We start from the raw sequence: 18,230 nt of genomic DNA on the forward strand, positions 1-18,230 counted from the left end.
TGACTATGATTTCCTTAACAGTTAAGACACGCATTATTTAATTTAATTAAAAATCCTCATAAATTGTCGAATATATATATATATATATATATATATATATGAATGAACTATGTTAAGGTCTTAGTCTTAGTAGGTGGAGGCAGCTGTTCCCACCTAAACCACATGGAGAAGGAAGGGTCATGGCGCTGTCTTAGAACAATATCTATTCATTCATGGAATTTCAAGAAACCTGCAGTGTGTGTGTTGGGTCGGGGGTGGCTTTTTAGAAATTAAGGTGGCAATTTCAACACGCAATTTTGTAATGATTTAGGGATTTGAAAAAGAGACAATATTATTTAGGAGGCTGAAATTACATAGAAAGAACAAAGGTTTATTTGACTACGAGAGACATATTATTATATTTCAACCCTTTCATTCTTATCTGCTAAAGATCAAATTCCCTCAGACAAGACATCATCCATCTTTTCTCTCATGTTACAATTAAACACAGGATAAACAAAAAGCAATTGAAAAAGATCTGTAAGTGGGGTGGTGGGTGTGGCTGTTCTACTCTACTCACTGCAGGGATCATTACAATATCATTCATGAATCATAATCATCATACACACATATATATATATATAGTGCTAAAAAAAGATATGCATGTTGATTTCAATGGTTCTTGATTGGAACTCCCTACATTTGTAAATTTATTTGACTTGCAAATTATGATCGAGTAGATGTGAATTTTAAGGTTAGATACCACTTTTAAGTGGTGTTTTTTTAGAATTGGAAAGGGACATGATGGGTATGCACACATCACACCGGCAAAAAGACCAAACTAACCTTCATTAAGGGTATTTTAGTCATTATGCGATCAGGATCCGCGTGTTTTACAGCGGGCGGGTCGTGGAGGACCCGACCCGGATCGCACAGACTGGCCGAAGACCCGGACAATGACAACCGTTTGATTAGAACGCACACCGATAGGATAAGGCCACGTGGCCCAATACTCAACGTACAACTGTGTTCTATAAATAGACCCTGATACGCCATAAATGAGGTAACTGATATGCATTAATTAAGCTCGAACTTTTAGATCGAATATATTTCTCTCGATCAACCTAACTTGAGCGTCGGAAGGTCATTGTCGGGGATGTGCCCGACGAGCTCACGGTTCGTGTTTTATTCTCAGGGAACCCAAAATCTGGTTCGGAAGAGTTAGACCATCTGCAGTGAGATCGTCACAGGAAATCGAATAATTCGACCCGGATCATGACATAATGGAGTTAATAGTCTAATAATAAACGATTATTTTCATTTCAAAGCATAAAAAAGAGAATTTCTCTCAACACTTGCACAAGATACTGATAAGAACAACAATACAATATCCAACAGCAGTAACACGAATAAGCATAATACAAAAGTAGTAAAATTGCATGGGCACAATTTCAAAAAGTGAATTGTGTTGATTAACGAACGCAATATACACAGAATGCTAGCGCAAGAGGTTTGATGTGAGGAAGGGTAGAAGAAAATCAAATTTGAAAAGTTGAGAGTGTCAAACGATCACCGCATCTAAAAGTTAAAACTGTTAGAAAGAAGAATCATATTATTGATATCTTAATATACGTCCAGTACGTGCAAATCCTGCATATGTAATCTTTTGTTTTTTTTTTATAAATGAGTGGCAATAAAATTCAAACTCAAGACCTATTTTTGAACATAATTTTGATATCATATTAAACGACCATTTTATCTAAAAAAATTTACATAGTATTTGGTTTCATTTTTGGCCCGTCTCAGAGATGGGCCAAAACATGACAAATGTTTGTCTTGATTTGTTTTGGAAGTTTTAGTGGTGTTTTGAGATGTTTTGAAACAGTGCCTCATTTGTTTTTAGTCAAAATAAGTCTACACTAATTATAGTCCCTTACAACTAAAAAATTACGTACATACTCATACATATATATAAATATATATAAAAAAGAAACATGATTTGACAATCAACAATAATTTTTGTCTCCCACTAAACAACATCAAACATACCATACTTATTTTATATTATCTCCAAAAACAAATTCAAATATACACACTATATCTAACACATATTTATTTATCTTTATTTTTCTCTCTCTATGTTCACAAAACACATCTAAATAAATTAAAAATGAAACCAAAACGTAATATTGTTTTTAAAGAGAAAATTAATTGATTACGTCAGTTAGAAAACTGGAGGGGGGAAGGAAAGATACTCCACTAATAATAATGATTAGATATTGATTATCCACTAAGTTGGTCAATCAGCTTGTCTCAATTTCAAATACAAAAAACTTTTTTTTCTAAAGTTGTCATAATTGTTAGTAAGCGTGTTAGAGACATGTCATGTAAATGTAATCCTCACCAAAACACGTTAATTAGTGGGAGGAAAGGGTCAACAACGTACGACTTATGATGAGAGATGACGATCCAATGTAAATCTGACGATCATGATTATCTGGGTGGGAGTAAAGGGATCCAAAAACATCATGGCTTGGCTTGTGTACCAAGCTATTCGTCTCTGCATCGTTCACTTATTTTATGCTTTCTACGCTCCACTCGATCATAAATCAACTCACCCCCACTTAGGTTTTGCAGTCAACCCCCACCCCCACCCCCACAATTACGTCTTCATATTAGGTTATGGTTGACAAACACTGCCACGAAATATGTTCAAGTTGTGCAGTTTAAGTCTTGTTTAGGGCAAAAAGGGAAGAGGGTGGCAATTTATTGAAGAATATATTGGCTAGCATAATACAAAGTAGTACCTCAAGATAGTGGAGAAAATGCATATGAAAAATGGGTTCTGCCAATGAGATTTTACACGAGTGGTGGGATTGAGATATCGTAATTAAAAGATTATGCGTTGGGGGTTATAAATGAAATTTTTCCGATACGCTTGATGGGGCTACTTATATTCCTATACTGTTTTTATAGTGAAAATATACTGTAAAATAGAAATGAAGGTTGAACGTGTTTGAAATAAAAATTTTTTATCAATAAAGTAGAATAAATGATGGTAAGAAACTGTACAGAAGTGGAGTAGTTCCAAATCGTATATTATAAAAAAAAATAAAACTCTTCTTGACTTATTTTTAATAATAAAAAAAGAAACAATACGTACTTTTGGGCTTAGGAGAAAAAATAGAGCTAGCAGCCTAAGCCCAATTGGTGTTGGGCCCAATCAATAGCTACTGTGAATTCTGTAAGAATCTAAGGCGGTCTCAAAGCCGCACTATTAACTAAATTTGAATCTCAACTTTCAGTTCCGGTGCACCGTCTCTCTCCATTCTTCGGCCCGCCCAAGCCCTAGGGTTTTGTGCTGCTGCTCTCTCCTCCTTTTCCAACTTAATTTTGCCCTGTGTTGATGGATTTCGGACGCAAAAGGGGCAGACTAGACGCCGCTTTCTCTGGGAATGGAGGTTTCAAGAAATCAAAGGAAGGTTAGCCTTTGAATTTGGGGATTTTTAGCGCTATCGTTTTCGAATTTAATTAGTTGTTCGTTGTTTTCAATTTGAGGCCTGATTATTGCCTCTTGATGTTTTCTGGTAATATTGGCTGTTTCTACTTTTCCCTTGTTTGGGATTTGATACGATGCTTTCGGTGATATTGGTATGGATTACTCAATCTGGGTTGCTATGATTGAATATGGCTAATTATGTGTTTAAGCGTGTATTAGTTTTTGTGGAGAACATAGTATTAAAGAGCATCTAGGAGTGAGAATCTGGATTTTTCTTGAATAAGGTTTCAATAAAGAGGATTTGGTAATCTTAATGTGTAGAAAGTGCACATGTCATGTTATATATTTGTACCCTTTGAAAGAAATATACATCAGGATGATTATATAGAGTTTTCTAGAAAACAGTAATCCAGGGCTGCCGTATAATCTTTTTCTTCTTCCTGTTTATCGTTTCATTGAATGCCTTTGCCTTCTTTTTCCAAGTGAGGGATGACTCACATGCTTATCTTCCTGTGTCCTATGAGCATGGCATCGAACTCACATGCTTAATGCATAAATTGAGTCTTTATAAGTCTTATAGGAATATGATATGCTTGTAAAATTTTTAGATATGCTGGACCTGGATGTTCAGGTTCTCAAGGTTGAATGTCAAAGTCATTGAATATGTAGCTGAATAAGGAATAATTCTCTGGTACAGAAATGGACTCCTTTACAACTGGTGTAGGAAGCAAATCAAAGCCATGCACGAAGTTTTTCAGGTTATAATCTTAATCTATGTAAAATAAGCTTTATACTCTTGAGATGTATGTTTTTGTGACCGACATTGCATAATAAAAGCCAAGGGAAGAGCACGCTGATTTAAGTGTATTAGTTCCATCTTTAGAGTTGTAAAAGTATTAGTTGTTCTACATGGCTTATCAATATTGACGCATTTCACTGAGAGGTTGAAGCAAAATCTCCATTTCTTCGCCAATGACATCTCATATATACAACCACTGATGGGGAATCAGAGGAAAAAGAACACGAAATAAGCCCCTTTTATCCCATTTGTATATGCGGAGGTTCTTATCATCTCAAGGAGAATAGAGGTTTGCAATGATAATTTTATTAGCGACTTTTAGGTGTAGACTAAACGCCCATTCTTATAATGCATGCCAATTCGGCCTGGTCTGGTTTCATGGGATTTTAAGATACAGGTTTGAATGCTTTCTTGATGGTCTCTTTCCTGCATCTTGTTTCTCATGTTCATGTTTTGCATTGACAATGCAGCACATCAGGATGCTCTTTTGGGGATGCATGTCACTTTCAGCATTATGTTCCTGGGTACAGTGCACATGCCCAGTTAGCAAACTTGGGTGCAAATAATGCTCTTCCTGTTGGAAGGAATGCATTTACTGATGGCCCTACCCCAACCATGAAATCGAAGCTTTGCAACAAGTTTAACACTCCAGAAGGATGCCGATTTGGGGACAAATGCCATTTTGCCCACAGTGAGATGGAGCTGGGCATGCCCCCTGTTCCAGGTTACGAAGATCCCAGAGTGATGGGACAAATTGGTGGGTTTCCCCAACGGCTCGAGTCTTCCCAACATGGCTTACCTGTGGGTAACTTTGGCGCATCAGCAACTGCAAAAATTAGCATTGATGCCTCTTTTGCTGGAGCTATTATTGGGAAAAATGGCGTGAACTCAAGGCAGATCTGTCGGCAAACTGGTGTTAAGCTCTCTATAAAGGACCACGATACAGATCCCAATCAAAGGAATATTGAGCTCGAAGGCACCTTTGATCAGATCAAGGAGGCTAGTGCCGTGGTACGGCATCTCATCATGAACATAAGTGCTTCCAGCAGTCGTACAGAAAAACCCATGGGTGCACCCACCCAGGGCGCTTCACCAAGCCATTATAAGAAAAAGATGTGTGAAAAGTTCCCCAAGGGATTGTGCACTTTCGGGGAGAGGTGTCATTTTGCTCATTCTGCCAGTGAACTAAGGAACCCATTGGCTTGAGCACTTCCCTTGTAACCTAGATATTGCTTGTAACAAGATGAAACTTTTGTAGGAGAAAGAACAAAGGTATGAGTGAGACTAGGATAATTAGTTTCTGAAGAGCATATTTAATTTTCTTTTCTCTTGCATTTTCCTACTCTCAAGAAACGGATGATGTTTCTTTATAAAGGTTGCCCCAAGTGCAGGCTTGGAATATAGTTTTTCAAGTTAATAAATGTTACAAACTTTTCGAAAATGCTACAGAAAAATTGTAAAATTATTTAACATACATAGTAATCATAAAAATAAAATTAAAAACATTACTTGCCATGTACGAAGTTGAATCAAATAGGAATATCGAACTCATGCTAAAGCATGAGGCCGGGTAAGGTAATGAAATTCCAACACTGGGCATGGTACGAAAGTGATGGAGAAAGAGAGCGGGGTTCTGCTGGAAAAACCCGGAGTTTGCTTTGTTTTGTGCAGGCTACGTTTGAGCTCTTAATTAATTCATGCATGTCTATTTTAATTTTTTTATTGTATTAAAATATAATTGGCACACATGTAAATGTAATATATATATATATATATATATATGTTCCCTATGCTTTTCATTTGTAAGAAGGTAAATTAACCTCCAAAGAGCTTCCTACTTCTACCTTAGCTCAAGCAGCAAGACACAGTTCTTACAATCAGCGAGCGTCAAAGCCTATTCCTGTGTTTTTTAATATATTGTTGAAATTACCTCTAATAAAAAAGATAATGCCCAACTATTCTCCCCCCCCCCCTCTCTTCACTAATCTCTTATTTAATTATGTAAAAAAAAGTCTCTTATTTGTTTAATTTTGTCCTCTCTCGTCTAGTTTCTCTAATTTAAGCCTTTTTTTCCCTAATTATTTTGCTTTATTTTTTTAATTTCATTTATCATAAATCAATAAATACTTAGATGAATGAGACAAAATAATTCAAGAAATTTTAATAAATATTTATGGTCTTAAATTTAGCAAATTAAGCATAAGTCAACCCATGTGCAAATTGTGCTAGTATTTGCAAACAGAGTGTCATCAACTTTGTATGATACAAATATCGTAATTTTTCAACACATGATAACAACCGTATATCAACTGCTCTATGCATCAGACCAAGTGATATCCAACTCTCCCCAGTCATCTTCAGGAATTGCCAGGGCTTTCCAGACAGCTTTAGAGGCATCCACGATGTTATTAGGACACGGCGGCTGATAATCATGATCCTCATCACATCCCATCGTGGAATCACACTCGTCGACCACCATGGCCGTCACACTCAGGCCATTGGCACTTATAGTTATGTTGTCAAGGCACCTGGACCCTCCACTATACCATCCAGTCGATAGCGCTACAACCGGCGTGTCATCAGAATGGTACTTCTTGTCACATTCCGACGGCCCACCTCCGTCTCCACCTTTCTCAAAGCTGTTGAGGGTGAGAACTGCTTTCGTTGTTCCAGAAACAGGGGGCGAACACTTATAAGTGGTATAGAGCTCCCCAGCTTTACAACAATCGGAGTCGTTTTCCTGGTTACATTGCCCTGGAGGTGGCTTTTTACCCATTATTTTTCCACTTGGCTTGCAAGATTCAAGTCTGGCCTCTGAAGAATAAGCTGCAAGGAGCAGAAGAAGTACGGCGGTGAAGTGTTTTCTCATCTTGTCTCTGTATGTACTTTAGACAGTAATGCAAAACTGAGGATCATTGATCAGCTTATATAAGCATTATACACTGAAATTGCCAAGAAAGTACTCAAAGACTGAAGTTATTTTGAATTATTCTGTTAGGGGAGTGATTGATTGTCAATCAGATGATCCAGAGGAGGGTTCAAATGGTTTATGCCAATTGCCACTGATTCAGGAATTTGTTATTTTGCCGTGTTGGTTAAGCTTCTCAGCGCAACGTGCAGGGTAATATCTTGGGCAACGACAGTGTTATACTTCATGTAAATCAAAACACGGTTCACGATTAAGCAGAGAATTCATTTTCGTTCCGTCAGACACAAAGTTGTAAAATGAATATCGCATACAGATGAATGAGAACGTTATATTCCTTGACCGCTGTATTGGCCTTTTTTTTTTTTTGGGGGGGGGGGGGGGGGGGGCGGCTTATATAAGCAGAATACTTCATCCTATTTTGCATCCAGTAACCACTTTTCCAATACTAATTCAAAGAAACAGCGAAGCAAAATGAATAGCTTTAGAAAAGAAGCAATTCTTCTTCTGCTACTCATCCTCTCTGCACTGTGTTTAGAAGCTAGACTTCAGTCTTGCAAGCCAAGTGGCAGCATAGTGGGTAAAAAGCCCCCTCCAGGGCAATGCAACCAGGAGAACGACTCGGACTGCTGCAAACAGGGGAAGCTTTATACCACTTACAAGTGTTCGCCCCCCGTTTCTGGAACCACGAAAGCAGTTCTCACCCTCAACAGCTTTCAGGAGGGTGGAGATGGAGGCGGGCCATCCGAATGTGACAACAAGTACCATTCCGACAACACGCCCGTTGTTGCGCTATCTACTGGATGGTATAGTGGAGGTTCAAGGTGCCTTAACAACATAACTATAAGTGCTAATGGCCGGAGTGTGACGGCCATGGTGGTTGACGAGTGTGATTCCACAATGGGATGTGATGAGGATCATGATTATCAGCCGCCGTGTCCTAATAACATCGTCGATGCCTCTAAAGCCGTTTGGAAAGCCCTGGGAGTACCTGAAGATGACTGGGGAGAGATGGATATCACTTGGTCTGATGCTTAGTGCAACAGACTTAATATTTGGTTGCTTTGTAGTTGTTTTCATGATGTAAATATATGGTGTATGTATGAAGTCATGTTAAGAATATATTGTCAGTTTCGGATTATCTATAAAATATTTTGATACTTCTCATGTTGCATGAATTGTGAAATGTATGTTTTCAATTTTTGTACCTGATTTATTCATTTAGGACATGGGAGATACCACTCAATCAAATAGCCCTTGCTGCTGATGCTGATCAGTTGCTGAATATGGCTATTAGATCATGTATTGCAGAAGGCAAAGTTTCAACAACGTCCTAAAGCAAGCATCACCAATCAGAATCTCAAGAACATGACACTTAAATGGATTTTCAACTATAGTCGAATATGTGCATAGTCATCTTCAGTTCTTGCTTATAAGGGTGAGACATGGAAATCTTAAAGCTGGGATGCTTTCTTTCCTTCTTACTTGTGTCGTTCGGCAATTCTTAAATCAGTGTGTCCGTTGCATGGATATCTATCCACACTTGTCTTCACAAGATTGAGCTTGATGTATGTGGTTTCAGACTGCATCGTAAAATCCTCTAAACAGAGAGAAACATATCATGGATTTATTTCATAAATATTTCCAATGTAATGAAAATTTAATAACACCAAGATTCTCTTGATAAATTGGAAATATGAATATATTAACAAAGAGATTGGCATAATGCCGATGAAAGTGCTAACTTTCACTGGTTGAAGTTTGTGAGTTGGCAACAGATGCCGAACATGGTTTCATGCTTCAGTTCAGACTTCAACAAATAGGCATAGAGTACTGCAGCTTCTTACTTAATGCAATTGACCATTTCGTTTTCTTCACCGTTTGATCCAGGTCCCATCTGCAGTCCTCTGAAACACACGGGCTTGCTTTGAAGGAAAAGTTTCCCTCCAATTTGGGTGTCTGATCAAGTAATCCCACTTCCTGGAATAATAAATAGTTTCTGATTTAGCATATGAGATCAAGTAATCCAACTTCCTGGAAAGCTACAAAATTCAAAATTCTAAATGACTGCATGGAATCAAGAGTTGAGTTTGTGTCATTTTACTTATTCACTCAATGAGAAGAACCTTCCTAGTGGAGCTACATAAGCAAGTTAAAATATCAACAGCCAAACTAGCATTGTTAAGAATATCAAAAACAATTTCAGCTATAATCAGTTAACAACTTCCAATATCACTTATGGCACCTATCAAGGTTGGACAATATCTTGGAGATATATTCCATTAAGTCATCCTGCATGAACCACTGAGCAAGTGAACCACCCAAGGTCTTGCAAATAACGTAGCAAAAATATTGTAGCCAAACAAAAATATACCTTTTCTCATTATCTACGAAATCAGGAACCTCGGCATAAGGTGAAGATGAACATGCCAGTAGTATCTCCGTATCAGAAAGGTTTTGCAGCGTCAGTGCAATTTGTTCTTGCCATATGGTCCTAGCAAAAGAAAGGATACAACATCTACATAATTGGGAATCTGTTATAATTTACCAACAAGCCTCGGAGGCCAGTTAGGTAAGGTGCATATTTGAACCAAAGTAGCAACAGAAAACTCCTTACCAAACGCATGGAGCGATCACAAAATGGTCAGTTCGAGTATCATATGTATCAAGCAATTTGCCGGTCCAACTAGGATCCTCGAAAGCTGCAGTAACTCGAATTCTCCGGACAATTTCATCAGGGCATCTTGAAGTTCCATCAAAGCTGGCAGGGATGATTGATCCAGTGGAGGTCTCCATCTGCAGCAACAGAATATGGCTAACATAATGACTTCTGACAGTCAAATTGTTGAAGAAACTAGAGGCATATTAAAACTGAAGAGAAATAAGTGTCTAACAGCTCAGAAAGCAAAAAATGGTCAGAGTTTTAGAATAATTTGCCCAAAAAACACTTTAAGAAGGATCCAAATTTCCATTTACACTGGAAAAGTAAGATATAAAGACTGTTGGTCTTAAGCTTTCTGACATGAAAAGGTTAGAAACTTAGAAAAGAAAAGGATATAAACCACCGACAAGTTTAAAAGTCGGTTCTGACCACAAATCCATGGAAAATGGGGTATGCGATTCCTTCAGAGTCCCATTTCGTGTTATGCCCAAGAACATGGAGAGTTTGAATCTGAAACTTTTCGTTCCTATCCATTAGGGTTTCGATTATCTTCACACACAAAGGATAGGAATATCCTTCCAGTTTGGTCTGGCTTCTTATAGCAAGATATGAATGCTGCATGAAAGTTCAAGAATTTGAATTAAATACTTTTCGAGATGCAAAACCTCTGATAAATTAAATGCAAAACAGGGGAATATGGCCAGACTTGAGACGAGATGTCATCAAACCCACCAATCAGATGCACCTGCAAGCCATGACCGTGCACAAGTTACAACCCTGAAGGAAGAATTCAAATAAGAACATAATCAGCAGAACAATTTATCATACATCCAACAGAGCATCAGACTCGTGATCAGCAACTAAAGATAACATCTGACTCAGGCCGGTATCAACAACCTTTGGAGAATCCATGTGAGCAACAGATATCCTGCAATTATGTCACAAGACACAGGATAACCACAAGATAACTGGATACACAAGTCAGAAATTTCCATTATGTTAGCGCTTACATTCCAGTTTTGCAATTTCTTATAGCAATGCCAACACAAGTTGTTGCCTCATCAGTACCAACTAGCTTGAGACGAGGAAAAATTGCAAATAGAAGTGTGAGCAGTTTAAGGAAATCAGCAAAACAATTGAAAAAATTAGACAAAAACAATTATGACAACACTGTAATCAGGCTGATGATATTGACATATTTTATTGAAAATAAGAAGTTAACTATTGTTATCTCAAGACAAATTTTTCTGTGTGCAAACCATTTAGGGCATATAGGAATTATATGTTGTTCACTACTCTCAAATTCCTTTCACTGAAAAATAAAAGTGTTTGGCATTTACGAAGAGCAAATCAAGGATAAATAAGAGTCATAAGCTTAGGATTTAATCACAATCAAGTTTTTCTAATGATGCCACTGATTCTAGAGAAGAAAATTAACAAACTACATATTAAAAGCTTTTTAATTGAGATGATGGTGTCAGCTAGATGCTCCCTAGTAAGACAGATTGAAAAGTCTACCTTAACTCCCTTGCTGCACATTATAAGTTTAAGTGAAAATTTCAGCTGTAAACAAGGTTGTAAGATATTATATTTAAATTAATTACATTTTAGATGGTAATATAATTGATTCTGTTACTTGAACCTATTTATTATTCATTAATGAGGTAAGTTCTCATAGATTAACAGATATATAAATCATACTAATTTTGTTTTCCATGAAATGTAAAATCAAGTCGACATATTGGTGTGACCAATTTAAGAAAAATACAAAATTACATAAAACTAAAACTAATGTTAATTCTTGGGAAGAAGTTTCCCAAAATTATTGGAAAAAAAGTTTCCATTGTAAATTTGAAATTACATAAGATCAGACAACAAGTATTGTTCAAATATATAAGTTTACCTCGTAATATATACTTTATTATATCCAGGATATTAACTAGAAACTGATTAGTAGGCACAGAAAGAGAAAGCACCATAAAGCAAGGATTTATAGAACAGTTCTGCATACTTAATTCCTGCACCAAAATTCCACCATCTAGACATTGGGTGTCAAATTTGAGTCACACATATCCATAGCAAAAGGTCAAGAATCAAAAGGAAGGCACTTACAGCATCGTTCTTCAGATCTACAACTGAAAAATAAAAACTTACGTCCACTAGAGCTGGGTCAACGGCTGCAAATTCCCTTTGGAAAATGTAGACACATTTACTAATTTCAGGCCCAACTGAACTGGAGTTTTTAGAGACTGAGACCCTCTTCTCTGCCATTGATTTGAAGGAGTTTGACACAGACACCAAAACTGGATGTTCCATCAAAGCAATCAGAGTCTCCATTCCCTGCTCATGATAAAAATGCTGTAATTTAATAGCCACACATGAAATTGTAACATGTCAAGCTGTAGGAATCATTACATGTCAAGCTAGTTTTATGGCAAGAAAACTTGAAAACTTATAATGTCTCGCATAAGGACAATTTACTGCAAATGAAGCCATATGCCCCTGAAAAATACCATTTGATCAATGCTGAATGCAGCAAAACAGCTAAATAAAATGCCTCTAAGTAAATACTTGAAAGATGAATTTTGACAATCTTGTAGGACAGTTCATCTTCTAAGAGGAGACACTACCCAAGGATGGGAACTAAGGAACTTTCATTGTAATATGGACATCAATTTAGACAAGCATTCAAGATACAGCTGGAAATATTCTAGCTCTTTAAAGGTAACTTTAAGACCAAGCACATACTATTTTTGGGGTCAAATCCAAGTACAAGCAGCACCATACACTGTTTTGGGACTAAACTAACTGTGTAATGCAGGATTGAAGCTATTTCCAGATATCCACCGAGCCCAACCAAATCGCTAGAAGAACTTAGAGTTGCAACAATGACACCCCAACAAAAGAAGAGGAGAAAAAGGTGCACTGTTTCCTTATTGAATTAAATAAAATAGATTTTATCGCAGACAGTTTTCATTTTAATATTTTCAAGACTTTCTCAGCACGAACCAATAAAACTGTGTGCAATCTAAGGTCTATCATTTCCCTTTTTCACTCTCATTTCATTGAAGTCGGCTTTTCATTTGAAATCTCCATAAAACAAGTGTTTATTTTCTCACAAGTCTAAGAATTCCAAGCCATGACATGCCACAACATGGAAATGCCTGGAATCCTGCAACGGGTTTATAAACCCGTTCCCGTTGCTAAAGGCACAAATGTGCGACAAATTAGGTGAAACACAAAGCACCAATCTTGTTTGAAGTACTACGTATAAATTTTCTTGACTTTCTCTAGTACAAAACCAAATAAAGATTCATCAATTCAACAAAGTGCCAACTTCTAAAAACATAAAAGCAGAAAGGACCAAATACGATGTGATTCCACAATATCAAGCAACAAAATGATCCCACAAACACCCAAAACATTGAGTCTTGAATTCACATTAGCGCATCAGGACAGCACAATTCATACACAAACTAACAACTTGCAAGATTGAAGCTTTTTTTTCCTGGGCTGTAAAGCAAAACACTCTAAGCATCTGAAAAGCGCAGAAAATAGGAAAAAGAAGTAGAGAGTTGAGAAATTTATACCTGGGATGAGTCATCACGAGCAAATGGCACCCCGCCCACATAAATCATCGTGATAATGTTGTAATTCTTGTCAGGTGGGGAAGCCCTTGAAGAAAGAATGCGGAAGGTTTTGCAGGAGGTAGTGGTATGTAAGGATGGTTGTATCTATATGTATATGTATATGCATATAGCTTTCACCATCTACCAACCACAACCAGACTTGGGAGACCTCGGCAAAGCGTTTGGGCTTCACTCTGTCTGTAAATCACTCGAGAAAAAGAGGACGAGTCATCATCTCGGCTGGATTTGGATTTGCAATTTTATTTTCTAGAATTTTCGTTTTAGGAAATGCTTTTGGGAAATAAATTTTCATTAATGTACGACTTTTGCTGTAATCCTTATTTAATTGTTGGTCTGATATCAACTTTTACACATTATTAAGGGTTAATTACACTTAAACTTCATCTTAAAATATAAAATTATACTTTTTTTCATAAAAATTTTAAAACTACACTCACATCCATTCTAAAAATTTATTGTTTACACTTGACCCCTTTTTTGTTAGATTTGGATGAAAAATATTGACGTCAGCAAAAAAATGGATAAATGTTTAATTTTATCTCTCATTTAACTTTTTTATGTGATAATTTTGTACTTATAAAGGAAAAATATAATAGTATTCACTCCATATATATATATATATATTACATTATTCCTTTACATGTAAAATGATATATATGAGAATATTAAATGAGAGGTAAAATTAAAAATTTATATAATTTTTTTTGCTTATGTCAGTATTTATTGTTTACGTCAGTATTTTCCGTTCAAACCTTAATGAAAAGGGATCATGTGTAAATCGAGAATTTTTATAGAGATGTAAGTATAATTTCAAAACTTGTTTAAGAGAAAGCGTAATTTAACATTTTTATTAACCCTATTATTCATTGTTTTGTTTTGATTAGTTGTTTTGCGCCCTTTAACCACTCATGCACCCAACACAAACACACAACCCAAATTCGAAATCGGGACCTCCAATAGAGAAGTTTTGTATCCGAACAATTAAATTGTTCCCTTGAAAATATATTATTAAATGTGGTTATTATATTAGTATAGAGATTAAAAAAATATATAAATGTCGATAGTTTCAATAATGAATACATATGTAGCAAATATGAATAAAAGATACTATATAATTAAAAAACAAAAAAGAAAAACAGTCCAAATACAAATACTAGGTGGGAAGTTGATGTGGTTAATGTTGGCCTATGACAACCCAATCCATGAATTTGGGCAAAGCAAGCAGCAGTGCCTGGTTTGCTATAACCATTCCAGGATGTTTAACCTTCAAACTCCAGTACTCATTCTGCACAATTAAAACGTGCATCAATTTGGACAATTACGATTGTTTTAGTTAGTTGTCATGATGAACATGAAAATGATGAAGACTACTTACTGTAAATAGTGGAAGAGGAGGAAGACTAATATGCAAGTGACTCTGATAACCGGATGTCATAACCGAAGCCATTCTGCAAATTGAGTGCAGTGTTCTTACTCGAAGCATTCGCTTCTTCTCAAATCTGCACCAAAGGGGTCATCATAATCATCATTCACTGCCTACTTTAATATGCATTCTTGCAATTACCTACCTTCTGAATGCCAAATCTAATTCATCTGATGAAATTTCAGACAACATCAGATGAGTTTGTGCAAGATTCTGCAGCTCAACCATAAGCCAATAACAGTCCTGCACAATGTATATATCCCAACACATACACATCACTTATACATATATCAACTTATGTCATCCTCGCTAATTATTAATTACACCACCTCAATAGCCATGCTTCCGCCTTGCCCTAGATTCGGTAGCATTGCATGAGCAGCATCGCCTACTAATATCACTCGATCCCTTCCCCAAGACGTTACCATGTCCGTGTCATAGATAGGTCTTCGCATTATCGTGTCCTCGTGCGTTCTGCGTATGACGGTAACAACCTCGTCGCACCAGTCTCTGTAACGTTGCAATAGCATGTTTTTGTTTCCTATTATAGGGAAATGTTTTTTCAATGTAATTATGCATGTGTGAGATGAATATCATCTAGTCCTCTAAAAAGAAAGGAAATATGTATATATTCGGGGATACCTGTGTGGAATACAGGGCTTTCACGTGCCTCCTTAACAAAGGCGTACCATTGCATTCTCCCCTTTCCGATATCCAACGCAACTAGGAACTGATTTGTTCCTAAGAACACCTTGTACCTATACATAATTACAACCACAACACCAAACAATTTGGCTAAATGTCCTAAAATAAACAAGAGGGTTACTTATTTTTGCATCCTCGTACCCGAACTGAAGTAAGTACTGAGGATCACATTCCGTTATGCCCGTGTAGCACATAAAATTCGAGTACTTTGGCTCTTGGGGACCAAATAGCTTCGACCGTACCTGTAATAGTCAAAATTCAGAATAACGCTTGTCATTGTTTTGCTAAGACAACAATTAATTAGCGTAACTCTTGTAAAGGAAGCTTACTGCCTCCTAAATTATGGGATCTGTGTTGTTCTCTTTTCTTCGTCTTCGAGAGTATAAATAACTATTTCAAAACTCATGACAGGTGATTGTAATTTACCCTTTTTTTTTTGTTTTTGTTATTTTATGAAAGTAGAATTTAAAGGAATGAGTACTACATGGAGGAGAAAATAATTTGGAATACCGTGGATCGCAACCCATCTGCGCCAACCAATACATCCCCTTCATATTGCTGACCATTTTGAAGAAACACCCTCACCTTGTTGGCATCACTGACAAAGTCCATAACTTTGGAGTTGTTGATGACTACATCCTCACCCACTGCTCTTACTAGAAGACTCTGCAGTTCCATTCTACATATTACCCGAGTAACGGGAACCCCCTTAGCAACCGCAGGTGTTAGAAAATCATACTTCACAAACCTGAATCAAACCTAAATTGTTGAGACCACACATCCATCATCTAATATTTATTTATTTCTTTTTTACCATAAGAACTTGTCCTTTCTACCATATATATATTTATACAATAATATGGCTGTAAATTAATTTTATGCAAAAAGTTTATGACTAAATATATATATGTAAATAAGACAAGGACAGTTGTGTTCAAATTGATATTTATATTCCAATAATAGATTGATTAGTCCACTTAAGATATACTTCAAACAAGTGCTTAAGTCAAAGAATAAGCGTACGTACCATTCGCCGGTCCTGCCGTCAGCCAGGCCGTTGTTCCTGTCACCGGTGACATAGCCGGCTTCCATGACTTCCCTGGCGACGTCTCTGTCGATGCGTTCCAGCAGCGCTAATGCACTGCTCAAGAGTTGAATAGGGCCGCGCTGTCTTCCTTCCCCTCTTACAGCAGTAAAGTCTTTCTCAAACACTTTAACATCAAATCCACTTCGTTTAGCAGCCAGTGCGAAAACAAGGCCCGCAATCCCTCCACCAGAAATCAAGATTTTTAGCTTCTTTTCATCATCACTACCTGATGATCTGCTTTCACATTTAATAGCTTCCGACATCAATCCTTTGCTTGATCGTTTTTGCCTGAATCCATGCAACCTCAGAGATTGAGGACAAACGTTAAGGCTCAGGTTATGAGGAGAAGCCATAATATTATTACAGATCAGCTACAGAATTCACAAGAGAATTCCCAACTAGGTGCAGGGATCTGACTTCTGATTAATGAGGGCATGGAGTTGTATCTATCTATATATATATTTATATATATGTCTAGACTTGATCATCATCATCATTAGTTGCCGCGGTCACCGGGGAGACTAGAAGAGTCCGTCGACTCTTTTTCTAGAAGATTCAAATAAGTAGTCCGTTCTCGAGATCGATTAGTTTATTCGAAAACATAACTCGTTGCTCCTGTTAAATAAATAGAGATCACGAGGAGACATGCAACTAGAAAATCTGATCAGAAGCTGGAGAAAAGTCAAGTGTTATATATATATATATATATACACACACATATTTCTTATACAGAAGATATATGTGGGAAGTTCTTGCCTCGACCCGACTCAGCCAAACTCATACTAATTACATGATAAGTACAATACACTTCTCATGTGATTGGTGTACAATTTAAAAAAAATAATCAATCACATAATAAATTTATCACACTTGTTTTACAATAATTGAATTAATATGATCGAATCATATCTGCACAAAAATTTTCCACAATAAATAGATTAATGCATCGTTGGGGCCGGATTATAATTATAATATCGCAGGAGTGGCGTTGCGTGCGTTCTGATTATGTGAAAGGTATACATGAATATATAATTACATGATGCAATGTCGTGTATAGGATATATTATCTGATAGCTCAGATCAGAAACCAACCAAGAACAGCTTTTCTTGAGGAGATCAAGAGCTGACCGGGCTTCATTTAATTTCTAGCACACGTCCCAATAGAAAACTTGCACTGTCGATCTTCTGTTAGACTTTTGTGTCATAATATTGTACTAACATGCATTTTTTTTTAAATTAATAATTAAATTGAATTATCTTAAAGTGGAAAGCATAAAATAGACAGTGATATAAAATCATTTACAATTTATTAGTTAAATAACATGTGCATTGTTCATAAAGAATATTATACTTATAATACAAAAAATTAAGAATAAACATAATGACAATTAATTTGACTTATTAAATAATCATGAAATTGAACAAAATTAATACCCATAAGTTATGATAAAAAATTAAAAGGAGTCCTAAAATTGCACAAAATGTCACCCCCAAATATAT

At 36.5% G+C, this 18,230-nt stretch overlaps 5 protein-coding genes across 6 annotated transcripts; 2 read left to right on the forward strand and 3 right to left on the reverse strand.

Annotated features, from left to right (window-relative positions):
• The first annotated feature begins 3,246 nt into the window (after positions 1–3,246).
• Positions 3,247–5,611, forward strand: LOC105168621 (zinc finger CCCH domain-containing protein 14). Of its 2 annotated transcripts, none has more exons than XM_011088759.3 (3): positions 3,247–3,461; positions 4,176–4,236; positions 4,748–5,611. In XM_011088759.3, exons 1-3 carry the CDS (start codon positions 3,386–3,388, stop codon positions 5,481–5,483), a joined length of 873 nt encoding a protein of 290 aa, XP_011087061.1. In that variant the 5' UTR covers positions 3,247–3,385; the 3' UTR covers positions 5,484–5,611. The 2 variants fall into 2 exon arrangements, with proteins under 2 accessions (XP_011087061.1, XP_020553217.1); XM_020697558.2 differs by having other exon boundaries at positions 3,249–3,461; positions 4,087–4,236.
• Positions 5,612–6,563: 952 nt separating this feature from the next.
• Positions 6,564–7,146, reverse strand: LOC105170038 (kiwellin-1-like). The gene has a single exon (XM_011090630.3). It carries the CDS (start codon positions 7,144–7,146, stop codon positions 6,592–6,594), a length of 555 nt encoding a protein of 184 aa, XP_011088932.2. The 3' UTR covers positions 6,564–6,591.
• LOC105168630 (kiwellin-1-like) lies at positions 7,032–8,344 on the forward strand. The gene is made up of 2 exons (XM_011088766.3): positions 7,032–7,155; positions 7,276–8,344. Exon 2 carries the CDS (start codon positions 7,678–7,680, stop codon positions 8,239–8,241), a length of 564 nt encoding a protein of 187 aa, XP_011087068.1. The 5' UTR covers positions 7,032–7,155; positions 7,276–7,677; the 3' UTR covers positions 8,242–8,344.
• Positions 8,345–8,810: 466 nt separating this feature from the next.
• On the reverse strand, positions 8,811–13,776 carry LOC105168640 (protein N-terminal asparagine amidohydrolase family protein). The gene is made up of 9 exons (XM_011088774.3): positions 13,456–13,776; positions 12,020–12,205; positions 10,876–10,940; positions 10,694–10,793; positions 10,572–10,610; positions 10,295–10,480; positions 9,821–9,999; positions 9,578–9,697; positions 8,811–9,183 (listed from the first exon to the last, which is right to left on the reverse strand). The coding sequence occupies exons 1-9, from the start codon at positions 13,501–13,503 to the stop codon at positions 9,078–9,080; spliced, it is 1,029 nt and encodes a 342-aa protein (XP_011087076.1). The 5' UTR covers positions 13,504–13,776; the 3' UTR covers positions 8,811–9,077.
• Positions 13,777–14,549: 773 nt separating this feature from the next.
• On the reverse strand, positions 14,550–17,309 carry LOC105168657 (zeaxanthin epoxidase, chloroplastic). The gene is made up of 8 exons (XM_011088793.3): positions 16,671–17,309; positions 16,154–16,391; positions 15,785–15,885; positions 15,581–15,696; positions 15,268–15,479; positions 15,084–15,181; positions 14,891–15,014; positions 14,550–14,800 (listed from the first exon to the last, which is right to left on the reverse strand). Exons 1-8 carry the CDS (start codon positions 17,081–17,083, stop codon positions 14,690–14,692), a joined length of 1,413 nt encoding a protein of 470 aa, XP_011087095.2. The 5' UTR covers positions 17,084–17,309; the 3' UTR covers positions 14,550–14,689.
• Between the last annotated feature and the right edge of the window lie 921 nt (positions 17,310–18,230).

Source organism: Sesamum indicum, linkage group LG1 (genome assembly GCF_026168435.1).
Source record: "Sesamum indicum cultivar Baizhima isolate 11 linkage group LG1, ASM2616843v1, whole genome shotgun sequence".
NCBI classification, from domain to species: Eukaryota; Viridiplantae; Streptophyta; class Magnoliopsida; order Lamiales; family Pedaliaceae; genus Sesamum; species Sesamum indicum.

Coding starts and splice junctions, on each gene's coding strand:
- LOC105168621 (XM_011088759.3), top strand. CDS start 3,386: ATGGATTTCGGACGCAAAAGGGGCAGACTAGACGCCGCTTTCTCTGGG. Junction 3,462..4,175: donor TTTCAAGAAATCAAAGGAAG/GTTAGCCTTTGA, acceptor TCTCTGGTACAG/AAATGGACTCCTTTACAACT. Junction 4,237..4,747: donor CCATGCACGAAGTTTTTCAG/GTTATAATCTTA, acceptor TTGACAATGCAG/CACATCAGGATGCTCTTTTG.
- LOC105170038 (XM_011090630.3), bottom strand. CDS start 7,146: ATGAGAAAACACTTCACCGCCGTACTTCTTCTGCTCCTTGCAGCTTAT.
- LOC105168630 (XM_011088766.3), top strand. CDS start 7,678: ATGAATAGCTTTAGAAAAGAAGCAATTCTTCTTCTGCTACTCATCCTC.
- LOC105168640 (XM_011088774.3), bottom strand. CDS start 13,503: ATGATTTATGTGGGCGGGGTGCCATTTGCTCGTGATGACTCATCCCAG. Junction 12,206..13,455: donor CTCGTGATGACTCATCCCAG/GTATAAATTTCT, acceptor TATCATGAGCAG/GGAATGGAGACTCTGATTGC. Junction 10,941..12,019: donor TTGACCCAGCTCTAGTGGAC/GTAAGTTTTTAT, acceptor CCTCGTCTCAAG/CTAGTTGGTACTGATGAGGC.
- LOC105168657 (XM_011088793.3), bottom strand. CDS start 17,083: ATGGCTTCTCCTCATAACCTGAGCCTTAACGTTTGTCCTCAATCTCTG. Junction 15,886..16,153: donor CAGATGGGTTGCGATCCACG/GTATTCCAAATT, acceptor TGACTATTACAG/GTACGGTCGAAGCTATTTGG. Junction 14,801..14,890: donor CTCCTCTTCCACTATTTACA/GTAAGTAGTCTT, acceptor TTAATTGTGCAG/AATGAGTACTGGAGTTTGAA.